Below are 21,028 nucleotides of genomic sequence, written 5' to 3'. Positions count from 1 at the left end.
TTACCATCTGCAAGCTTTGGGGTCCATAAGATAGCTTTCAAATGTTCCATTTCTCTTTTTTTAATTATTTATTTATATTGAATTGGTTGGAATGCAGGGCAGTTAATATGGATCTTTTCGTGGGAACTAATATTTCACTACTTGAAAAGGTGGGGGTGTTTATCAGCCTCTGTCTTCAATGACTAGTGTCTATTATGGAGAGTAATAACACACTCGACTTAGTAAAATCTCTCTTTCCCATTACTTTGCTTCAGCATCATTGTTACTGTAGTAAATCTGCTAAAGGAAACTATAACCTGAATGAAACTGAGCAGTGCTCAAACTGAAAATTAATTTGCTTGGAGAATCTCTGTAATGCCAGAGGACTTTAGAAAGTAGTATAGGAGGATCTTTTACTGAGTACAGTGCTCAGACTCTTTTTCAAGAGACTGAAAACATGAGTCTCATGACCCAAAATCATCCTAGATAGTAAATGATTTTGTATCATTGGGTTCTTTTTCTCTTAAGCTGCCTTTCCTTGGCTTCTGGATTAACTGAATAATTTAAATCTTGTTTAGCTTAAATTTGCCCTTGCCTTTTAGATTACATTAATGGAAAGTGTGTATTTGTACTTCATGTACACGTATACTTCAAGAAGAGATCTTTGTGGAAGAGATTGACTGTGTTCAACTAAACTAAATCAGTGCTGGCAAAGCTATGATGGAAATAGTTACTAGAGTCGCGGCTGAGATTCTGAAGAGGAATACTCAACTTTGCTCTTCTTTCATGTAGACATGGCTCTTCCTGTGCATAGATGTTCCTTTTCAGCTTCTTGTATGACTATTGATGCTTGACCTAATTTATGTGTTTTTTACATTCTGAGGTGGTAGTATTTATTGAGATACATTAAAATACATTACACATGATATTGTCAAGTACAATTATACTCTATGTTTTGTTTCTTTTTCAGAACGTTCTCAGGTAGACCAGTTGTTGGCTATTTCACTGAGGGAAGAAGAGTTAAGCAAGTCCCTGCATAGTGTGGACAGCAGTCTCTTGCAGGCAAAGGCTGCCCTGCAGGCTGCATATGTTGAGGTTCAACGGTTCCTTGTATTAAAGCAACAGGTAACAGTGGGCTTTTGAGACTCTCTGAACTAGAAGTTAGCAGCCTGAAAAACTGCCTTAAGTAGGACTGATTTAAACCATAACTGTTTTGTAGATAACAATGGAAATGAGTACACTGAGAAGTCAGAGAATCCAGATCTTGCAGGGGCTACAAGGTACGAGATACCATAAAACTACAACAGTCGAATGCTGATTTTCATATTCTTTGAACTCAGCATCTTTTAAAAATTGCATTTAACTTGAATTCACTCATGTAAAATGTACAATAAAATTGTAGTCTTTCAATATTGAAGTCTTTATTGTTCAAGTGTGATCTGTTGTCTTTGGTAGTGCCATCTAGTGGGTTTTTTACAAATTTTTCTCTTCCTTGTCTGTATTTCCCCAAGAAATAAGTTCTTGGGACCACTAAATTTTATTGTAAAATGTGAACATTTTTGTTCTGGGTTTTTTTTTTTCCCTCTCCTCTTTTACTGTTAGAAACATATGAACCTTCTGAACTCTCAGAGCAACTTTCCTGCAGTGTCTTAAGTGACAGAAGAAATAGCAAATCTCAGATGGCAGCTGACTTAACTCCTGCAGGCTCCTTCCTGCCCCTTTTGGACACTTTGTCATCTTCTGTACCTCCGCTGGGGGCTTCCGTTCATGTAAACATGCCGTCACCATTCCAGTCTTCTGGCATCACACCTGCCACTCCTCCTGACTCATCAGTACAAGTTAAACAAGAACCTGTGTCTCCAAAAGGCTCAGAAGAAAATGTGAATTCTGTACTCCAGAGGTCTCCATGTGCTTCCCGAGCAGAAGAGGTGGAGCAGAAGGATGGTATGTGTGGCTTTTCTTTGTTTTGAGAGAACTAGCTTTAAGAAAATGAGGAATTGGTTTTTTTCCCCAGAAGAATGTAAGTTGGGTCTCAAACCTGCAGCCTGTTGTGCAGGGCTGAACTCCCATTAACTTGTGTAGGACTTTGTCAACTTAATAGTCTTAGAAACTGGGACCTTCTTTACAATACATCCAAAGGGATTCCACATTTTTAAATTGTTAAGCGCATGCAAATTGTAGTCATATGCACCTATAGGTTTCTAGTTGTACTTTAAGAATAGAACAAACATGAATTTCAAGGTTACATCCTCTTAGAATAATTTAGTTAACAAAAAAACCCCAAACCTTAAAACCTCCCCTGTAATTTTTCTCTTCTACTCTGCGTCATTTAATGGGCATTGGTAGCTGAAAATCTGCCTACAAAGGAAAAATGCGTGCCTGAAGATCTTTTTAAAAAATTATGACCAACTACATTAGAGTATTCTGTGTTCTTCTTGGGCCCTGCTGGACAAGCACAAAGAGTATGATTTATGATACTAAAAATAACAATCCATCTTCTCCTTATCTCCATCTCTCTAAATCCCACAGGGCTGGAGATGGTCATTCAAAGTTCATGCGATCTTATTTGTGATTTCAGTAGACAATTTACTCTAAGAAGGATGTTAGGCACTGTTCACTCATGTGAGGGGAGTGGGAGTGAGTAGGGCAGGGCTACCAAAGAAGGTATGTGTTCACTTTTGTCAGGAGGAGAAACCACTGAATTAACTGAACTACTAACGTGAGAGCTACTGCTTCGGAAAAATGAGATCTTAATGGCTACAGCTGAAATTGCTAACTCTTTATTTAGACAGTTTAAAACCCCTAAAACTCATGTACTGTAGTCTGTGGTCAAAGACTTAAATGCCATTGGTACTTTCCACTGCAACTTGCTACTGTGACTGAAGGTACAAACTGAAGATAAAAAGCTCAAACATCCTTTCCTTTCCTAAGAGCCTGTGAAGCCAAGCAGGGTGACTCTAATGACAGTTGTTTGTCTGCTGTAACAATGTCACTTACCCAAACCTTTTAACTTGGATAATTTGAGATAATGGTTCATAAGCAAGATCCTTGGTACAGGTAAATATAGCCAACGCAATTTTTTTTTTCTTCAACTGAAGTGGAAAATACTATTGGAAAAATCCATGCTGTATTACTTTTATAAGTGTATTTTTTTTCTCAAGCACAAGATAAGTGTTGGCTAAATTGAAGCTTAGACTTCTGTAAATACAAGAATTTGAAGGGTTTTTTACCTTTTTGCAGTTTGCTTCAGACATAGAATTCTGTATAAATAGTGTTCTTTGTGTTTTTTTAGTCACCATTGCATTTCCTGTATTCCACTGTGTTACATTACACACGTGTAGTATTGTGAATTTTGCTTCATCTCTTTTTGGAGGATTTGATAGGGATTATGAAGCTCTGGGGGTGTACATTAAAGTAATCTTGGGGGGGGGGGAGAATCAGCTTTTGTGTTTGTTTGCATTGTTGAGATTCAGCTTGTAGGAAGCCACTGCCTTTCCTTCGCTTTCCCATTTTTATTGGCGTATGCTGTTCTGTTATGTTTAAACATCAATGAAGAGAGGTGTAATTTTTTTTTTAAGGTTAGAATTGGAAAATTCAGAATAAAGATGTAGTGATCACTAGCTGCAGTGGCATGAACTGTCTTGCTTGCAGAAACTTCAGACTTTATTGATGTCTGTGCAGGCCCAGCAGAAGCCGAAGAGGTTTTTCAGTTTTCTCATAAAGATGAATGTTCAATGTATAGCTGTATTTATTACTTAAATAATTACTTTAAAAATGTCTTAATCACATTAGCATATTTGTCAGTTTCCTGCAAACTTATTTTTGACATATTAAAAGCAAGAATGTTCTTTTGATGTTTGTTTGTCAAATTAATGTGGTTTTGGTATTGATCAACTTCTGTATGTGCTACATTTAAAATGAGTGTCTGCCATCAAATGAATTTGGTAATTTGGGGGGAAAATAAGCATTTACCATGAGGTAAATGCTGTAATTTGGGGGAGAGGAATTCTCTCTGGGGGCAGACTGCTTTCTGGGCGTTGAACATCTGGCTTATCAGCTGCCCTAGGAGGTCAGCTCAGCCTTGCCTTGAAGGAGCTGATTGCATTTTGTTTTCCCTAACTACCAGCAATCTCTCCCACCTGTGAAACTGGGGGATTCTGCTTTCTTGCACTGCCATGGTGATTTCCTACTTCCTTTTCTAACACATGCAGTACTCCAAGTGCTGAGAATAACTTTTGGTTTCAGAAATTTAAGTTTAAGTTGCAGGTTACTCTTACTTTCCTGTTTGTTTTGGTTTTAAGTGACCAAATTCCTTCCCTCCCCCTTCCTGTGGGAAATGAGGAATGCACAATGTTAGAGGTGTATTCAGAATTTAAGGGTTTGTGTGCCTTCTTCCCAGTATAATTCAACACAGTAACTGTTCAAACCTTGTCTAAGCATTCACTTCTTCTGTACAGAGGGTTTTCTAACAGGTTGCAGCTGTGTATGACAGTTACGGGTCAGGGGAAAAACAGCTTTCCATTGATTTACTTTAAATATGATACACCCTACACTGTCAGCAAGTTCTGGTTTTATCTTGGAACTTCCCATCTGAGGAGGGTGTGGGGCGAGATGTTCACTTTTAAGGTGTCTCTAGTTGGATGCGTAATTCCAAAGCATCAAATTTGTACTGTGATGTGTTAAACAGTCCAACAGCTTTGTCTAAGCATTGCTGTAGGTTTAATTTGCTGGTTTCTAAGAGACTGAAGCAGGGAAGTGTTTCAAATACTGCCAGCTTCCCATTTGCCTTGAGGGATCCCACCCAATAAATGCAGTGAACTTGAAACATCCTGGATTGTAGTTATTGCAAATGCAACCAGGGAATTTTAGGGTGTGGGAAACACAGCTGTGAGATGCCACCTGTGCTCTTAGCCTGTCTCAGTTGAGAGGTTGGATTCATTTGTTCATATTAGCTTCAAATTAAAATGACAGGGAGAGTATGCTTGCCCCATCATTTAGTCCACCACAGATGAACTAACAAAGCTTATCCTGATGGCATACAGTGCTGCCATTCCCACGATAGAAGGTACGATGCTGCAGAGTGGGTTGTGCATGACTCATCTACCCTGACTTAGGTCCAAGTAACTTGGTAGAAATAACTAATGCAGGTGGGTTAAGCACAAGGTCTTCAAACTGTATCACTGAGCAGCTGAGATGCATTAGGCATGCATTGGTTAATACCAGTCCTATGGCAGTGGTGACAGCTGGTAAGGGAGCACACAGTGAAGGGTGGTAGTATCTTAAGCTGACAATGTAGGATTCACCAAAGGTTGTTTGTCAGAACTTTAAAAGCATATAGTCAGCCGGCAACTTGAATGATGTGCCCCATTCCTTTGCTTGTGGGTACACAGATAAACATTTTATACCCCAGCTATGTTTTTTAAAGGCTGGACAGCTGACTGAAATAGCAGATCTGCATGTGCACATAGCTTTCAACATGTAGGAATATGTACTTTACATGCAGAATTAAGTATAAACAGAAAAATGCAGGGAAAGCAATTTTGCATAAATACTTATTGCTGTAGAGATTGAATATAACACTAGTCTGTTTTCTTCAGAAGAAACCAACCAGAAAACTTCAGTGTATCCAGTTATCTCTGCAACCATATCCCTATCAGAGCTGGCAGCTTGTTTCCAACACGCTAATGAAGATGTTCACAAGCCTGCTGTGGACGTGGGAAAGGCTGGACTTCCGGAGAACCCTTCTCCTCATTCACTGTCTGTTTTCAGCAGGAGAGAAGCAAATGGTACAGTGACTGAAAGCTTTTTACTGGATCAGTGTAGCACTTCTCTTCCAAAGCATTCAGTCCTTCTAGAAATGCCAATGGACAAAACCCCCAAATTGTCAGCAGAACCATCCGAGCAACAGACGGCAACCACTGTAGTCCCAGCAGAAAAAGGGAACAGGAGGAGGAGAAAGTTAAGGAAGAAGAAAACTCTGAGGGCAGCCCATGTGCCAGAGAACAGTGATACAGAACAGGATATAATTGACTCTAAGCCTGTCCGGAAACTCAAGGGTGGGAAGGTTCCTAAAGGAGAAAAAGTTACTACATCCACTCCTCCAAGACACGAGGATGGAGCTACTGCTCAAACAGCAAGAAACAAAGATGAGAATGACAGTGATGCCTCTCTGGAACTAGTGGAAGTTCCAGCACCCCAGTGTGAGGTGGTTGATGTTCGTTCATCAGAGTCAGGAGATGAGAAACCGGACAGTCCCTCAAAGAGGGATTCACGCAGCTCCGTGGATCAAGCAGTCCTAGAGGCGTCTTGCTCTGGTTATGATGAAGTGAGCTCTACCAGTGAGATTGGCACAAATTATAGGGATGATGGGAAAAGAAGGTAAGATTATTGTAGATCTCTCAAAAGCAAAAGCATTATACTGTATTCATAAGAGGACTCTCTCTTTTCTTTTTTCCTATTCAGGAAGTCTTACAACATCAGTAACTTCTAATTTCATTCAGGAGTGAAATAAGAGGGAAGATGAAAATTGAATTTGCTTTTTTGGTCCAACAAATGAATGTGTCTTGTTACCTGCTAGTTTCTCTAATGCAAGAACAAGGCTGCCCTCCACGGGAAGTTTGTTTTTGAGCTTATCTGTCACAGCCTATTTTCTACTAAGTGCAGAGTTGTATTCTGGAGTATTACTTACACTAATATTTTGTCTGAAAATGAGCATGCAAAGTCCATTCTTGCTACTCTTTATTTCTGTGTTACAGTGTGGCTGAGACACAGACTTCCATATCGTCACTAAGAGGATCAAAGAACTCATCAGGTATACCTTTTAAGCTTTTCTTCTGATACTTTGTGTATAGTATCTTGCAGGACTTTGAGTTAAGTCTGGATCAGACTGCTTCCAGAGGGGAATTTTGCCCTGAAGATAAAAACCTGCAATAAAAACTGAAGTGGGAAGTGATGCATACTCACTTATGTCATCTCACTGAATGCTTTGTGCCTTGACCCGTCCACATCCCCCTGACCCCTCCCACAGAAACACTTCTGCTCCACAGTCTCTGTAGAGCTGTAGGACAAACAATAATACAATCCTTTCGCTATTTTAAAGATCTTTCTGGACTTAATATCATATAAAGGTTTGTCTGGCGTTTTATATTACCTTCTGCCACTTACAAGCTCCAGCTGGGACCCACAATGAAATCTGACTTGAAGGTGCTGAGCCCACTAAATAGTTCTGCTGTTGGTGATGCAAACAACAGTAGTGTGTTTGCTTGAGTGTGTTCCCATAATCAAAGTACATGTGTCTCTGTCCTACAGAAGTGTCTTCGGAGCCAGGTGAGGATGAAGAACCTACAGAGGGAAACTTTGAGGGACACCTGGCTGCAGTGAATGCTATTCAGATTTTTGGGAATTTGTTGTATACCTGCTCAGCAGACAAAACTGTTTGCGCCTACAATCTGGTTGTAAGTAAGGTTGTAGGAATGGTGTTATATTAATTGCAGTCACAAGGTTGCAGTTCTGTTTTTGTAAAGCCTTACTATGTAGTTAAGGAAGCAGCTGCTTTTTCACGTGCCTAATTTTTTTTAATGCTATTCTTTTCTTCAAACCTCTCTTCTCCCCCTCCCCAACCCCTTCTCCCTCTGAAAAGGGGTAAGGGGAGATAGATTGCTGCATGTTAGCTGTCCTACCCTACTCTGTCAGGCACAGATCCTGAGGGGCATTATGGGCCTTTATGTTGACAGACCCTATGCTTTTCTTTTTAGAGCAGGAAGTGTGTGGCCATCTTTGAAGGACATACTTCAAAAGTGAACTGCCTCCTGGTCACTCAGACAAATGGAAAGAATGCTGCACTCTACACTGGCTCAAGTGACCACACTATCAACTGTTACAATATCAAGGTACTCAAACTCTGTGTTGATTAACATGTACTGCATTTTTATGCGAGTGTTTCTTTGCAAATATAAATGAAAAAAGCCTTTTAAACCCATATGAGCTGGACATGAGCCCCACTTCCTGCCTCATTAGAGTGGAGCAGGGAAAACAAACAAACAAACAAAAAAACAACCCAGCAAACCATTAAGTTATTTACTATCTTAATATTTTGGCTAGCATGTCAGCAGAGTTTTTGCCAGAACAGCATGATGGGATCCTGAATGTTGGGAACACCAAAGTGCAGGATGGTTGTCTGGCCATGAATATCATATTTGTCTTGCTATATTTCTAATTTCATTGCTTATGGAAGGCACTGCTCTCTTTGTAGAGCAGCTGTAGAGAGAATAGGTTATCGGTTATTCTGAGGGCAGGTGGAAGAGCAGACTGAGACTTCCTGAAGCTGGACTTTTAAGGATAAATGATAGGAAGGTTTGTCCAACCTGTGGCTTGAAGGACTAGAAAGCAAATTTTGCTTCAGGGGTGCAAACTGCCAGAGGTTTTTTACTCTTAAACTGATGATTCATGGCAATTCCCTGTGGGGGACTTCATGGGGATTCCTCAAACTCAAGCATGTAACAGGGTGTTTTTCATATATATAGTCTGTACTCTGAACTTCTATATGCATTAGGGGTTGTGACTAAAATAAAGCTTTTAGGGTTATAACTGGTTGCTGAAGTACAGTCAGTCTCAGAGATGGGATTGAGCTGTTTAAAACCAGGATCAAACTGCCATGTGACACCAGACTTTCAGATGTTTTTCTCCGCCAGCTCTGTTCAAAAAATGCAGCTTGTAGGTGAAAATCCTCATTCACTTTAGGCTTTTTTCCCTGAATTGTTTTCAGTTAATGAAAAGCTTTAAATACTTCTTTCTATTGCCAGACCAGAGAGTGCATGGAGCAGTTTAAATTGGAAGATCGAGTGCTCTGTTTACACAGTAGATGGCGGATCCTTTATGCAGGCCTCGCAAATGGCAGTGTGGTTACTTTCAGCATAAAGGTTAGTTTGTTTAAATATTGGCACCTAAAAGCCTGTTGTGATGCTCTTTCTCTCCACTTTGTGTTTCTTTCCATTCTTTCTTCTTGAGTAGTAAGTGTATTTGTAATTAAAGTATTTTGGTATAAGTGGGCACTGTTGGCCCCTTTTGGTCCTTTATTTTGTCAGTGCACAAAACTGTCCCATCTCCCCTTCCCTCTGGTTACCTCTTAACTGCTGTGTTGTTGTCACGTTTTTCCTTAAGGTTCCACCTGGCCTACCAGTCATGTGTCATGAGAGTTTTCTGACACAGGTGATTATTTGTGAATCCCCCTTTCTTGCCCATCAAAGTAGTGTGAGAGACTTTAATGTGTTGCTGGTTTTGCCTGCTCCATTTGTGGTTATAGACTCATTCACATGTTTTCTGGCAAAGAGGCTTAATTAGCCGCCCCCATGATATTTAAAAGTGAATACAAATCATTATTTAAATAAATTATTTTTCTGATTATTCTTTTCATGGATCCTAGACTAATTTCTCAAATTTATCCTTACAAATTTATCCATTTTTGCATTTTTCTCATAATACTATTTCCTCTCATTGTTCTAACTCAGAAGGAGGATTTACTGGACCTTTGCTAATCACGAAATATTTTTTTAAAAGAGAGAAAATTGAAGCCTAACATAAGGAGTTATATCCTTGATTTGGAAACTTGGTTGTTAAGATGCAGCTCTTACCACTGCTGAAATGGTGTTTTATTAAACTGAAATCAGATGCTATAACAAGTACAACACAAAAAAGACTCAGTGGTCTAGTCAGTGTCATAGCAAAGCTTTAATTCTTAAATACCATTTTTTCCTACCGCAACAGAACAACAAGCAGGTTGATACCTTTGAATGCCATGGCCCTAGAGCAGTGAGCTGTCTAGCCACAGCTCAGGAAGGAGCACGCAAGTTGTTGGTAGTGGGCTCCTATGACTGCACCATCAGTGTGCGAGATGCACGGAACGGGCTGCTTCTCAGAACCCTGGAAGGTCACAGCAAGACTATACTCTGCATGAAGGCAAGTGTCTCTGAAAATACGTTTTTGAAAAAGAATGCTTAAAATGGTGTGTTTTTTCTTTTCCTTTCTCATCTAATAGTTAGCAGATTGTGGTAGGAAGTAGAGGATTTCTCTATTTTAAATGATACAAACTGAGTAATTTGGTAGGAAAATTGTCTCTGGCTGCCTGCCATATCTCATGTTCCCAGCAAAACTGTTGGGGTTGTGTATGTAGGAAGCATGTTTATTTCATGTTGTTGGAAGATTCAGGGAATCTTGAAATGTGAGTTTGCCAACAGAGGGAAAGTTGGGGAGAAGATGAAGCTAGTTTTCATGTACCCTGATTGTACAAACCTCAGAGGAAACTGGAAAAAATGTAACTCTGGAGAAGTATTCTTCTTTTTTAATAGAAGAATCACTAGCACTTATTTACAGGTTTCTGGCTCCTGAGATTACGATCTGGAACATATGCTTGTCTGACTGCTTTGCTGTGACCACTATCATGTAACAGATGGGGGATGACTTCCATAAATTGTATTTGTCACTTTAGATATTACGGTGCAGTGGCATAGCCTTTTTTGTCCTGTGGACTATCCTAGTCCTGCTTGCATAGCAGCATACTGTGGTCCCTTCTTGATCCACGATGGATCTGTTAAGCTTCCTTTCTAGATTAGTACTTGTCAGGAGCACCATCTTACATGACCAGAATGTAAGTACACAGCACAGCCAATATTTCCAGGAAACAATGGGCTTTACTGTGCATGTGCAGAGCAGCATTCTACATTCAGTTTGTTTGGTCCCTGATCTGCTGCTGAGCTGTCCCTGAGAATAGTCCATAGGTAGGATGAGTTAGCCTAGTGGGCTGCAAGTTAACTGCTTCTAATATCAATTGTGAAGTGTCAAAAGTCATCATTAAGATAGCATAGTACATTTTCTAGCTCTTATGTAAAGAAGTCAGTGCATGCTTTTTTTTTTCATAGTCTGTTGATTTTAACTGTCAAATTTAGGAAATACTACAGTACAACTTTAAACTGAACAGTGTCTTAATGTTTTGCTTGTCCATTTCCATATCTGTTACAAAAATAAAACTTTTTTTTTTTTTTGGTAAGGTTGTGAATGATCTGGTATTCAGTGGCTCCAGTGATCAGTCTGTCCATGCCCACAACATTCACGTGAGTCTCATGAAGTTGGAATGACTTTTGCTATTAAGGCAGTGAATTTCTGTGCTATAAAGTCAGTATTTCCAGAATTTTTGACTGACTGGTGGGGCAAATTGCTTCCAGAAAAGGAAGTCATATGATTTTGTTAATGTGACTATGTACTATAGCTAACTAAGGAGACATGCAGAGGATACATAAACATGCTGATTCTTGTAATATCATATGCAATACCTTTTTGTCTGGGGATCTGGCTTTTGCAAATATTACTACAAACATGCTGATAATGTGGAAAGGGTTCAGAGCAAAGCAATGTGGGAGATTCTGGTGGGGGAAGAGTTTCTTTATTACAGGAAAACTTGAGGAATGCAGTGTTCCAAGCTAGCTTGTTCAAAGGCTGTTAAACTGTTGTGAATGCTTTGTCTCTAGCCTGCCATTGTGTTCTTCTTTTACACCATCTTTCCTCTGTGCTAGCAGAAGCATTCATGTAGCTATGTGATAAGTTAGATTAAGAAACTTATCAGAGGTAAATTTTAATTGACAAAAAAAATCATGTATTTCTGTGTATTTAGCTAAATTTGCCCACCGATCCTTGTGGCTACATAAATACTGCTGGTACTAATAGCATAGTACTAGTTGCAGGATAGGTGGGAACATGTAACTAATGATGGAAAGAGAAGTAGATGCTTTCCATAGTGGCATGCGTTTCTGTTGTACTGGAATGGCTCTGTGTTAACATGGGCAAAGAAAAGGATAAGTAGTATTTGATCACAATCTAGAAGTGCCTTCACAGGAAAAGCAAGTCTAATAAAGGGTGTTTCCATTTTTTGACTAGTAAGCATTGAAGCTAGCTACCCTATCAAGGTTAGGTAAAACTGTTTTGTTTTGTTTTGTTTTATTAAAAAACCAAACATCTATTTGCCTTTGCTTTTTATTGATGCAGACTGGAGAGCTGGTACGGATCTATAAAGGCCATAACCATGCAGTAACAGTTGTGAACATTCTTGGGAAAGTGATGGTGACAGCATGTCTGGATAAATTTGTTCGTGTTTATGAGCTACAGGTAAGAAAATAGATGGTTGCTAATGATATTTACCTAATATGGGTTAATTAATTATTTTGAAGTCAAATAGAAGTCATCTTTGTGCTTACTGGTCTCTCCCCATCCCTCTCTTTCCTGTCACTCAGAATATATAGTTGTCTCACCAGCCAAAATACATGGGTTTTAAAGAATATAACCTAAACCACTCTTTTAGAACCTGGGTTATCCTAAGACAGTGACGGCTCAGAAAAGTGGGGAAATGTTAGTTTTGTCTGCTGAAAGACCAAGTGCTTAGTTGGACGAAAAGACTCACAGAAGTCACGTGAGGAAAAGTGAGCTTTCATGGTGGCTATGAAGTTTGGAGTCCACCAGAGGAGTTTAGTTGCTACCCAGCAAACTGCTCTTGGAAGCATTGTCATTTGCATGTCTGTGAAAAATGGCTATTAACTGTCATGCTATTAAATGTCTGTTTCTGTTTCTTTCAAGTCGCATGACCGCTTGCAAGTCTATGGAGGCCACACAGATATGATCATGTGCATGACCATCCACAAGAGCATGGTAACTTCCTTCTTTTCACTGGTCTCAAAGAGAAGGTTGTAATTTCCACAAGCATATACAAGACAGTTTAATTTTTTCAGATAATGAAATCGACCTGCTGTCTGACTAAGAAGAACTTAGAAATGTCAGTCAAAAAATCACATTGCTGTCACAGCTTTGTATTTATGTAATATTATTGTCTGAGGAAAAATTACCTTCTAGCTTACTGTAGTCTTAAAACAGTAGTTCTGTTTACAGTGATGATTGCAATGAAGAGTCTAGAAATAGTAAAATATTTCCTCTTTTCAAGCATCAATCCTGTTTGACTTTTGCTCAAGAGAGTCACACAGATGCTAGAGAAAAACTTCACCCATAGTCAAACCTCTAGTAACCTTTGATAGAACCTAAACAAAGGTGTGCAATTGATTTAGGTGCACAGATTTCTTCATGCATCTGCCCTGCACAATAGGTTTTAGAAGCACTTCTGGATAAATAACTTGCTTAAAATAGTCATTGATAGCACTTATTTGCCTGCATGTGTAGGAATTTGTTTGCAAACTTTATTTCAGATTGTAAAATAAGAGGTATAGTAATGATCTATAATAACAGAAGAATCAAGTGTAACAGAACTGATCTCCTACTAGTGGGAATATATACTGCCCAAGCTTCACTTCTCATGTGAGTGAGATGGAGAGCTAAGTGCATTCAGGCTTTGTGCTTGCAGTCTGAGGCTTGAACTGTTCCCCAGCAATAGTCTGTTTTGGGCATTCTCTAATGAAAGTTTTCAGATGAGAAGCTTAGTGACAAGTGAAAGATTATAATTTTCTGTAGTAGTCTTAGTAGTAAAGTATAGTCTCTTACACACAGCATATTGGTTCTTATATGCTAGTGATGAATTTTCAAGAGACGAAAAGACTTGAACAAAAATAACAAATGAAATCTTCATCTTGCAGAGTTTTCTGTATTATGTGAGGACTTTTTTTAATGATGAATATCCTTTATGGGATTATGAGCGTCTGACTTTTCTTTCTAGAGGACAATTTTGTGTGGACCATTTGCCAAAAAAAGGGGGGTTTTTAAGATGTCATTTTGCCTACCTTTTCAGGATCTTCATCAGTCTTCTCTTTCTGAAATTCTGGTGTTCCTCCTCATCCTTCCTCTCCATCCCTTTTTGATATACATATAACTGGTTAAGTCCTGGAAATATATTCAACTTGACATTTACACCTAACTTTTTTCACTTCAGTGGATAGTAATATATTTTAAAGTTTTCTGAACTTTTAAATGCTTGACACTATCAATGATAGAAGTTATGGACACATGTCTTATTTGTTAGTAGGTTTTTGTAAACTATGAATGCAAATCTTAAAAGAATTAGGTTAGACCCATTTTTTAAATTTAGACGCCTTGCATGTTGATATTTTATTGTTTTTCACCTAATACATTCTACATGAAGCCTCCTTCAAAATTTGACTTCTTTCTTTTTTGTATTATTTCCAGCTTGCTTATCCATAAATGTTTCTTTTACAGATCTACACTGGATGCTATGATGGCAGTGTCAGAGCTGTGAGGCTTAATCTGATGCAGAATTATCGTTGCTGGGTAATGAGCAAAATGTTTTTAGCCTTCTTTGTTACAGTTTTAGACTAATTTTCTAGGGGTGGTTGCTACTTAGTCTTGGATATCTTGACCTTTAATTTATTATAATTCAGTAATATTTTTAAAATATATATGTACATTTTAAATGTAAGTATATATTACTAGTTCAATTTTTCATGGTCTTTAGTATATGTGTATTCTTTGGGGCAAGTTGATAGTAGCATCTTAAATTCTTTTTCTTCCTGGCAATTTTTAGATAGTGACATGTAACTGTTTAAAACCAAAAACTTCAGCTGAGTGACATAGAAAAACTAATTTACTCTGCTAAGTAAATTTAATTAAATTCCCAATGACTCCATCTCAGGTGAGCTTAAATCTCGTAAAGGCTTAGTTCCTTTCTTCCTCCTGCCATTCTCGCTGATGGTCCAGGCTTGGCTAGAGGCAGGAAGAATCTCTGTAAAGCTGTAATTAAAGTAATAGAGACCATTGAGGATGGAAATGAAATAAGAAGATTAAAAAGTTACAGGAGGTGACACGTGTGTGAACAGTCTTGATAGAATATTGTGAAGTTGCAAGAAGAAAAGCATTAGCTAAAATTCTTTTTCCCTGGCTGATTCTGGCATGTTTTTTCTACCAGTGGCATGGATGTTCACTGATCTTTGGAGTTGTGGACCATCTGAAACAACACTTGCTAACTGACCACACCAACCCAAATTTTCAGACCCTAAAATGTCGTTGGAAGAACTGTGATGCTTTCTTTACTTCCAGGAAAGGTTCCAAGCAGGTATGTGTTTGAACTAACGTGGTTGTATTTGGTAAAGTACTTTATATCACCACAATTGTGGGACTTGATCCTATTTCTCGTGAAAAGGGTTAAATTCTTCTAGTCTTTACAGACTTAACTGCATACTGTAAGAGTCATACAAGGCTAATAGGGTTCAATTCAACCTGTGACAGATGAAGAGTGCAGCTAAGTATGATAACTTGAGATATGGTCAATTTAAAACAGTTTGATCCTAAAATATTACATGGAAATGGTAAAATTCTTGAAATATTAGAAGAAATTCTGATAACTATACTCAAGATGTTATTAAGTTTTTGTAGGAAAAATATATTTTTAAGGTGAACAAACATCAGTCTTGAAACAGGTTTTTATCCTCTTAATTTTTATCCATCACTACCCCCCTTCATTGTTGTGGATGCTGATGCTGTTTATTTTTCACATGGCATTGGTTTTGCTAACAATCTTTAAATAAGTAGTGCATAAATTTCTGAGTAAATGTTAGCACAGATGGGAAAAAAAATGAAGATGTAAGAGTTGGATTAAGTGACGTGGAAAGTGTTGGGGGGTGGGTGGAAGGAGGGTTGTTACCTATAGGCTGATTGGTAAAAGTCCACATTTTACTCCTTGGCAATATAAACTACATTTCTGTTGAAGGGTTGTCAAAATACGCAATGGAAGGAGGTTTCTTTGAGAACTACGAAGCAGAAGTAGAATCCTTAATTTCTCTTTAAGCACTGGCTTTGGATATGTTTATTTGATATGCTCTTCTAGTCAGAAAGGAAGCTGGTTTTTATTTGCCTTGAATCATGTGGTATGTGAGATACTTTAATATATGTGATTTAATAGCTTGGCATAAATTCTTTTTTTTTTTTTTTTTTACTTTTTTTAGAAGCTTTAAGCTAATAAATGTATATTATCCAGAATGTCACTTTCACTGAGGCTTCAAGACTCTCTTGCAAAGTTTTTTGTGGGTTTTTTTGTGTGTGTTTTTTTTTTAATTATTATTATTTTTAACTGATTTCTCTGGTTCTTTTCTAGGATGCTGTAGGACACATTGAAAGACATGCTGAGGATGACAGCAGGATTGACTCATGAAGCTTTTCACCTCCCACATTGGGAAGTAATTTTATATGTCAGAATTATTCCAAATAACATCAATTTCTTACTCCAGTCTTTCCTTTTTTCTTTTCCAACTTGGAATGCAAATATGGAGTCGGGCTGAAATGCCTTACTACAGAGACTGCAGGTTGTGTTGCACTCTGTAGGAATAAGGCTGGTCAATTAAGACTTGGCCCAAATGGAAGATTCTTGCAAGTTTTTAATACATTGACAGATAAGAATATTCCCTCCTCTTGTCTGACTTGATTTTTTTTGTTGTTGTTTGTTTTTTCTGTTTGTTTTTTTGTCGTGGGGTTTGTTTTGTGGTTTTTTTTTTTAAGAAGCATAGTATTTGGGAAGCCCAGACGGGTGTTGAGAACTTAGATTACAATAGGTGCTGGTGTTTGCAAACTCAGCTTGAAGCCTGTGAAGTGTCTAAGACTTGTCTGGTTTTATGTTGTATCCAATTTTTTTAGCTGATTTTAATAAAATTCTGCAAACCAGAGTATCACAAATTCTAACAGTGTAACCTGAATATCCAGTGTACATTTTTACTTCATAAACGGAAAAGGTATTTTATGGAGAACTGGAATAAATAATTTTTTTTAATGTTAATTTTAACTTATTTTTTATCCTTGTGTAAAAATTGCTGTAACTGGCACAATATATACAGTAACAGACTGCCCTAAACACTATACCTCCTGAGGTATTTTGTTTATTTGGAGGAAAGCAGTTATTTCTTAAGAGGTATGCCAGTAGCAGCAAAACAGCCAGAACAGTAGCTCCACTCATGTGCTTTGCAATCTTAGTCTTTTTAAATATAGGTCCTGATGTACAGGAAAGAAGTAAGTGGTGTCGGCTTTTGTTTTAGTTGAATACCAGCATAACCACTGCTGTCTTGATACACCACCTTAGCTGGATTCCTGATTTTATTTGGAATCTTAGTGACTGAGTTTTGCTGTCCCGTATCTTCATGGCATAGCAAACTAAGAGAAATGCGAAGGCACTGCCTGTCTAAGTTCATCCACTTAAGTCATGTTTTGTTTCTGTTGTGAAGGGGCTTAATTGGCTTGGGCTATATCAAGTTCACAAAAACTCAACTGGAAAGAATGGAGCAGGATTTTAGAGGCTTTTAAAGTCTAAAGTTCTCAAGCAGAAGCTGAGGATACCAAATGCATATCGCATGTGAAAGTCTTGTTTTTACTAATGCACAGAAGGTACCACAGAGGAGCCAGTGCAGAGAAGACTGTACTTGTCAGGATTCCTCTGCAGGTGTCCCTTGGGGTGGAAAACTTTACCCATTAAGTTCAGTGAAACGTACTTCTTGCCTTTTGCGATCCTCTCTCCCATAATGACACTAATTTAGCAAAGAGCTGCCTTAAACAATGAGACTAATCTAGCAAGGAGCTTTTTGTTCACTTTTGCCTAACTTCCTGGTCAGGATAAAAAAAGCAGAGGTTTCCTTAAATTGTAACAGAAGGTAAAGACAGCCCAATGTCAAAACTGAGCTGCTTATAAATGAACCCAGTGCTTTTCAAACAAATTGACTGTACTATTTTTACTGGGCATCTCTTTCACCACTACTTTGAGGCTTGGTATGCCAACCATAGACCAAATAAGTTTTATAGCCTCGTTCTTTGACTATAAAGAAGCCTTTTTAGGCCAAGAAAGTGACTGAGGAAAGCCCATGGATGTTCCACTGCCATCAGATCAAGGAACTTCAGGGCCTTCTCTGAAGCACACTATTTTTGTATTGTCTTAGCGTACAAGCATAATTTCTCTTTAATTGCTTGACGTTGATGATTTTTTTGTGAGAGACAGGAGTAAAATAGCAATGAGATGCAGTGGCATCCTACTTCAGACATGGGAATCTCTGAGGTTCCAGTGCTTTTGTGGTGATTTGTTTGGGGTTTTTTATTAAGCTGTTTGTGGACAGGAAAAAACCCAATATGTGGCTCAGACCCGAGGCTATTTTTGAGGGTGTTTCGGTTTTTGGGGTGTGTGTTTGTGGTTTTTCTTTGTTTTTGGGGGTTTTTTTGTTTTTTTTTTTAATTTCTTTCTGTGGTCTGTGGATGAAGCAATTCAAGAGAGAATCAAGTTCAGGGAAATCTCTGAGCAGTGTAAATGTTTTCTGATGCAGGCTGTATTGCTCTAAAGTCTCCAAGAGTACTTGTTTTTTTCATGACCTAAAAGCAGAAGGCTGCATAATACTTAAACCATTTCCAAAATTACTGACATTCAAGAGTTCTTCTGGGTTTTTTTTGAACCACGATGAGGGAGCATGTAAAAGTGTGGCATAAACAATGTGAACATCTCAAGCTGTCCTCCTTCACAGACTGTGCTTGAAGTGAAGGTGTAGAAGTGTGTGTCCTGAGGGCAAGCGTGTGGAGTGATTGTAGCATTCTGAAAATGGTGTTTGAGAGTAGATTTTGTTAGTTCTTCTTTGTGATTCTTCACGTTCTTTCAGCTGTTTTCAGGAACGTGTAAAGATCTTTCTCACTAGGTGTTGCAACAAACACAGTTATTACACTTTATTTGCATTCCTGATTGCTTGTTGGGTTTATCTTTTCTAGTTGGTGGAAGCAGACTTCCTTTTCTTGTACTCCATGATATTTCCTTATCTGTCCTTGAAAACAGTCCTCCCGAAAAGTCTGGACTTCTGAAATCCAGCTTTAGCAGTGATGTCTTTTGCCACTTTGTAGGTCACTGCAGACATTGTAAGAATCTTAAAATGGATAAGAGGCAGGAAAATAGCAAAGTTGCATGAGTGTTTATAAAATTTTGCTTCACAAATTAAAAACCATTTTAAAAATTGCTCAGGGGCTCAGAGGAAAATGCTGTGCTGCTTTGTCTGAGGATATCTTAAAAGGATTTGCTATGAAGTTGTTGTGCAACTGTGGAAATCCCCAGGCTTCTCTGGAGTTCTGTGGGGAGGTATCCTATTTGTTCAGCTGGAATTCAGTGCAGCTTTCACTATTGGCCGTTCACTGCTTCCAGAGGCAATTGCAGAAGAGAGATGCCAAATTTATGTATTGGCTTGGTAGCTATTAATGAGATCCTCTCTGGTCTTGCAACTTAGGGTTTTGATTCCTGATATACCTCCAGTTGAAGAGAGTAATAACTTTGGGAAGGTGGACTGTTTGTGAAATTTAATGGAGTAATATTTGCGTGAAAAGCGGTACTGCACATCTGAAGCTTGTTTCAGGACTATTTTTGTTTTCAGTTTGTTTTTTATGCAAGTAAAAAGTTGTGGGTGGAAGAGTGAGTAGAGTAAGGGTTTATTTTCTGGTTAGCTGTGTTTATTTTATTAGTCAAATGTTAAATAATGAGCTCTGGACTTGCTATGTGGCTGACTACATATGGCAGGCCCTTTGGGGGGCAAGCCGCCATTTTCCTCTTAGCAGGACTGATATTGCGCCTATTAAGCTGTGAGCCTCCCCAGCAGACAGAAAGTGCTGAGAGGCATTGTACGCTTTAATGATATAAAGAATGGGCCAGGTGCTACTGAAACCAGTTATATCATCCTCTTCAAAGGCGTGAGAACTTGTTGTGCCATAGGCATACCAAGCCCTGACCGAGCTCCAAAAGGAGTAGCATAAAATGATCACTTAAAGTTCACGTGCTGCAAAGCTTAACCTTCCCCAACCCCGATAGCCTCACACGTATTGAATTGTAAGACAATGCTAGGATTGGTCTATAGTCGTTGCTCCTTTCTTCTCCAAATCACAGGGAAAAATAACAGCTAGCTGGCAGTGCAAAATACTCTATGGCCTAACACCGCTGCTTCTGTATGTGTAAGGGGCCGGACGGAAAAATGCTGCATCCATTGGTACAAAGATGCATTAAATATCTCAGCTTCTGCTTGCCTTCTGTCACTTACATGTGGATTGCAGACTTTAAACATGTTATCAGCGCATGAGCTGACTTCTGCAAAATAGCAGGAGTTTGGCCATGCGGTGTGTTTGAAGTAGTGCAGTTCTTAATGCATATTTTCACACTGTACAATAATGCTGGATCAAGGTAAACAATAACTGAAAACTCGCAATAAACTGCAGGTTCCCAGAAGCAAAAATGTGGTGTTGAGAAAATATTTTTCTCTTCTTTTGTATTAAAACACAGGTACAGATGAATCTTGGTTTTCAGGCTTGTGTGGTACTATCATTCAAACAGTCTAAGTTGTCCAGAGTTGCAGAATATGTAAGGAAGGATAAGGAAACGGTTACAGCTGCTGTTTGTAAAATATTTAATTGTGAAAGAGCAAACTGTGTAGATATATATTCCATTATATGCGCCTGCCAGCTTCTCAAATTTCATTTTGCTGTTAAGTGTTAAACAGTCTTTTTGAAGAATGGAAGTGGAATAAAACAACATGACTGAATATTTAATAATTTCAGCTGTGTAGAACATGTGCACAGATTGACCATGGTTTTCTTCTCTCACTTTGGTACAAAGCTGTGGGTGTAATAATGAAACTTTACACAGCAATAGAAGAAAAAAAGGAAGAGGAAAAAGAAAAATAAAAGTTCTTTATATTGTTATGGTTTGTCAGTCTGATTCTTCTTTGTATTGAATGATTCTTTTACAGGATTCAGTAGAACTTGACTTTGTCCTGGATTTTTCACTTTTTTAAGGCGGCTGGGAAAAATCAGACAGGCCACTTTGAAGCTCCAGCACTGACAGGAATGTTGCAAGTTTTTGCTTCCAGTGTGCAGGAATCTCGGACCTAGTCGTTTGGCAGGGAAAATGGAAAGTGTCCACCCAGCTGGTGCCTCCAAGATGACGTACTGACTCCCTTGCTTCATGGCCCGTTGCAAAGGGAAGTTGGTAGTTCACTCACCAGGACTTTAAGGAGCAGTTTTGAGTTGCCAGTCAAAAATCTTCATTTTGATCTGTTGACTG

At 38.6% G+C, this 21,028-nt stretch overlaps 1 protein-coding gene across 3 annotated transcripts in view; it reads left to right on the top strand.

The window, feature by feature from the left end:
* ZNF106 (zinc finger protein 106) overlaps window positions 1–20,667 on the top strand; it is a 44,526-nt gene extending 23,859 nt beyond the window's left edge. For 2 of the 3 annotated variants that reach the window (XM_052782200.1, XM_052782202.1), the window contains 15 exons: window positions 950–1,104; window positions 1,199–1,259; window positions 1,582–1,923; window positions 5,577–6,357; window positions 6,735–6,790; window positions 7,288–7,433; window positions 7,734–7,868; window positions 8,781–8,897; window positions 9,742–9,933; window positions 11,022–11,084; window positions 12,013–12,132; window positions 12,598–12,669; window positions 14,179–14,250; window positions 14,885–15,031; window positions 16,070–20,667. In XM_052782200.1, coding sequence (XP_052638160.1) covers window positions 950–1,104; window positions 1,199–1,259; window positions 1,582–1,923; window positions 5,577–6,357; window positions 6,735–6,790; window positions 7,288–7,433; window positions 7,734–7,868; window positions 8,781–8,897; window positions 9,742–9,933; window positions 11,022–11,084; window positions 12,013–12,132; window positions 12,598–12,669; window positions 14,179–14,250; window positions 14,885–15,031; window positions 16,070–16,126 — 2,516 coding nt within the window. In that variant the 3' untranslated portion in view covers window positions 16,127–20,667. The remainder of the gene's footprint in view (window positions 1–949; window positions 1,105–1,198; window positions 1,260–1,581; window positions 1,924–5,576; window positions 6,358–6,734; window positions 6,791–7,287; window positions 7,434–7,733; window positions 7,869–8,780; window positions 8,898–9,741; window positions 9,934–11,021; window positions 11,085–12,012; window positions 12,133–12,597; window positions 12,670–14,178; window positions 14,251–14,884; window positions 15,032–16,069) is intronic. The other variant, XM_052782203.1, reaches the window with a different exon arrangement.
* The last annotated feature ends 361 nt before the right edge of the window (window positions 20,668–21,028 follow it).

The sequence above is a fragment of the Harpia harpyja genome, chromosome 3 (genome assembly GCF_026419915.1).
Source record: "Harpia harpyja isolate bHarHar1 chromosome 3, bHarHar1 primary haplotype, whole genome shotgun sequence".
Taxonomy (NCBI): Eukaryota; Metazoa; Chordata; class Aves; order Accipitriformes; family Accipitridae; genus Harpia; species Harpia harpyja.
The sequence above is the reverse complement of the archived record's forward strand: the minus strand, read 5'-3'. Positions and strand labels throughout refer to the sequence as shown.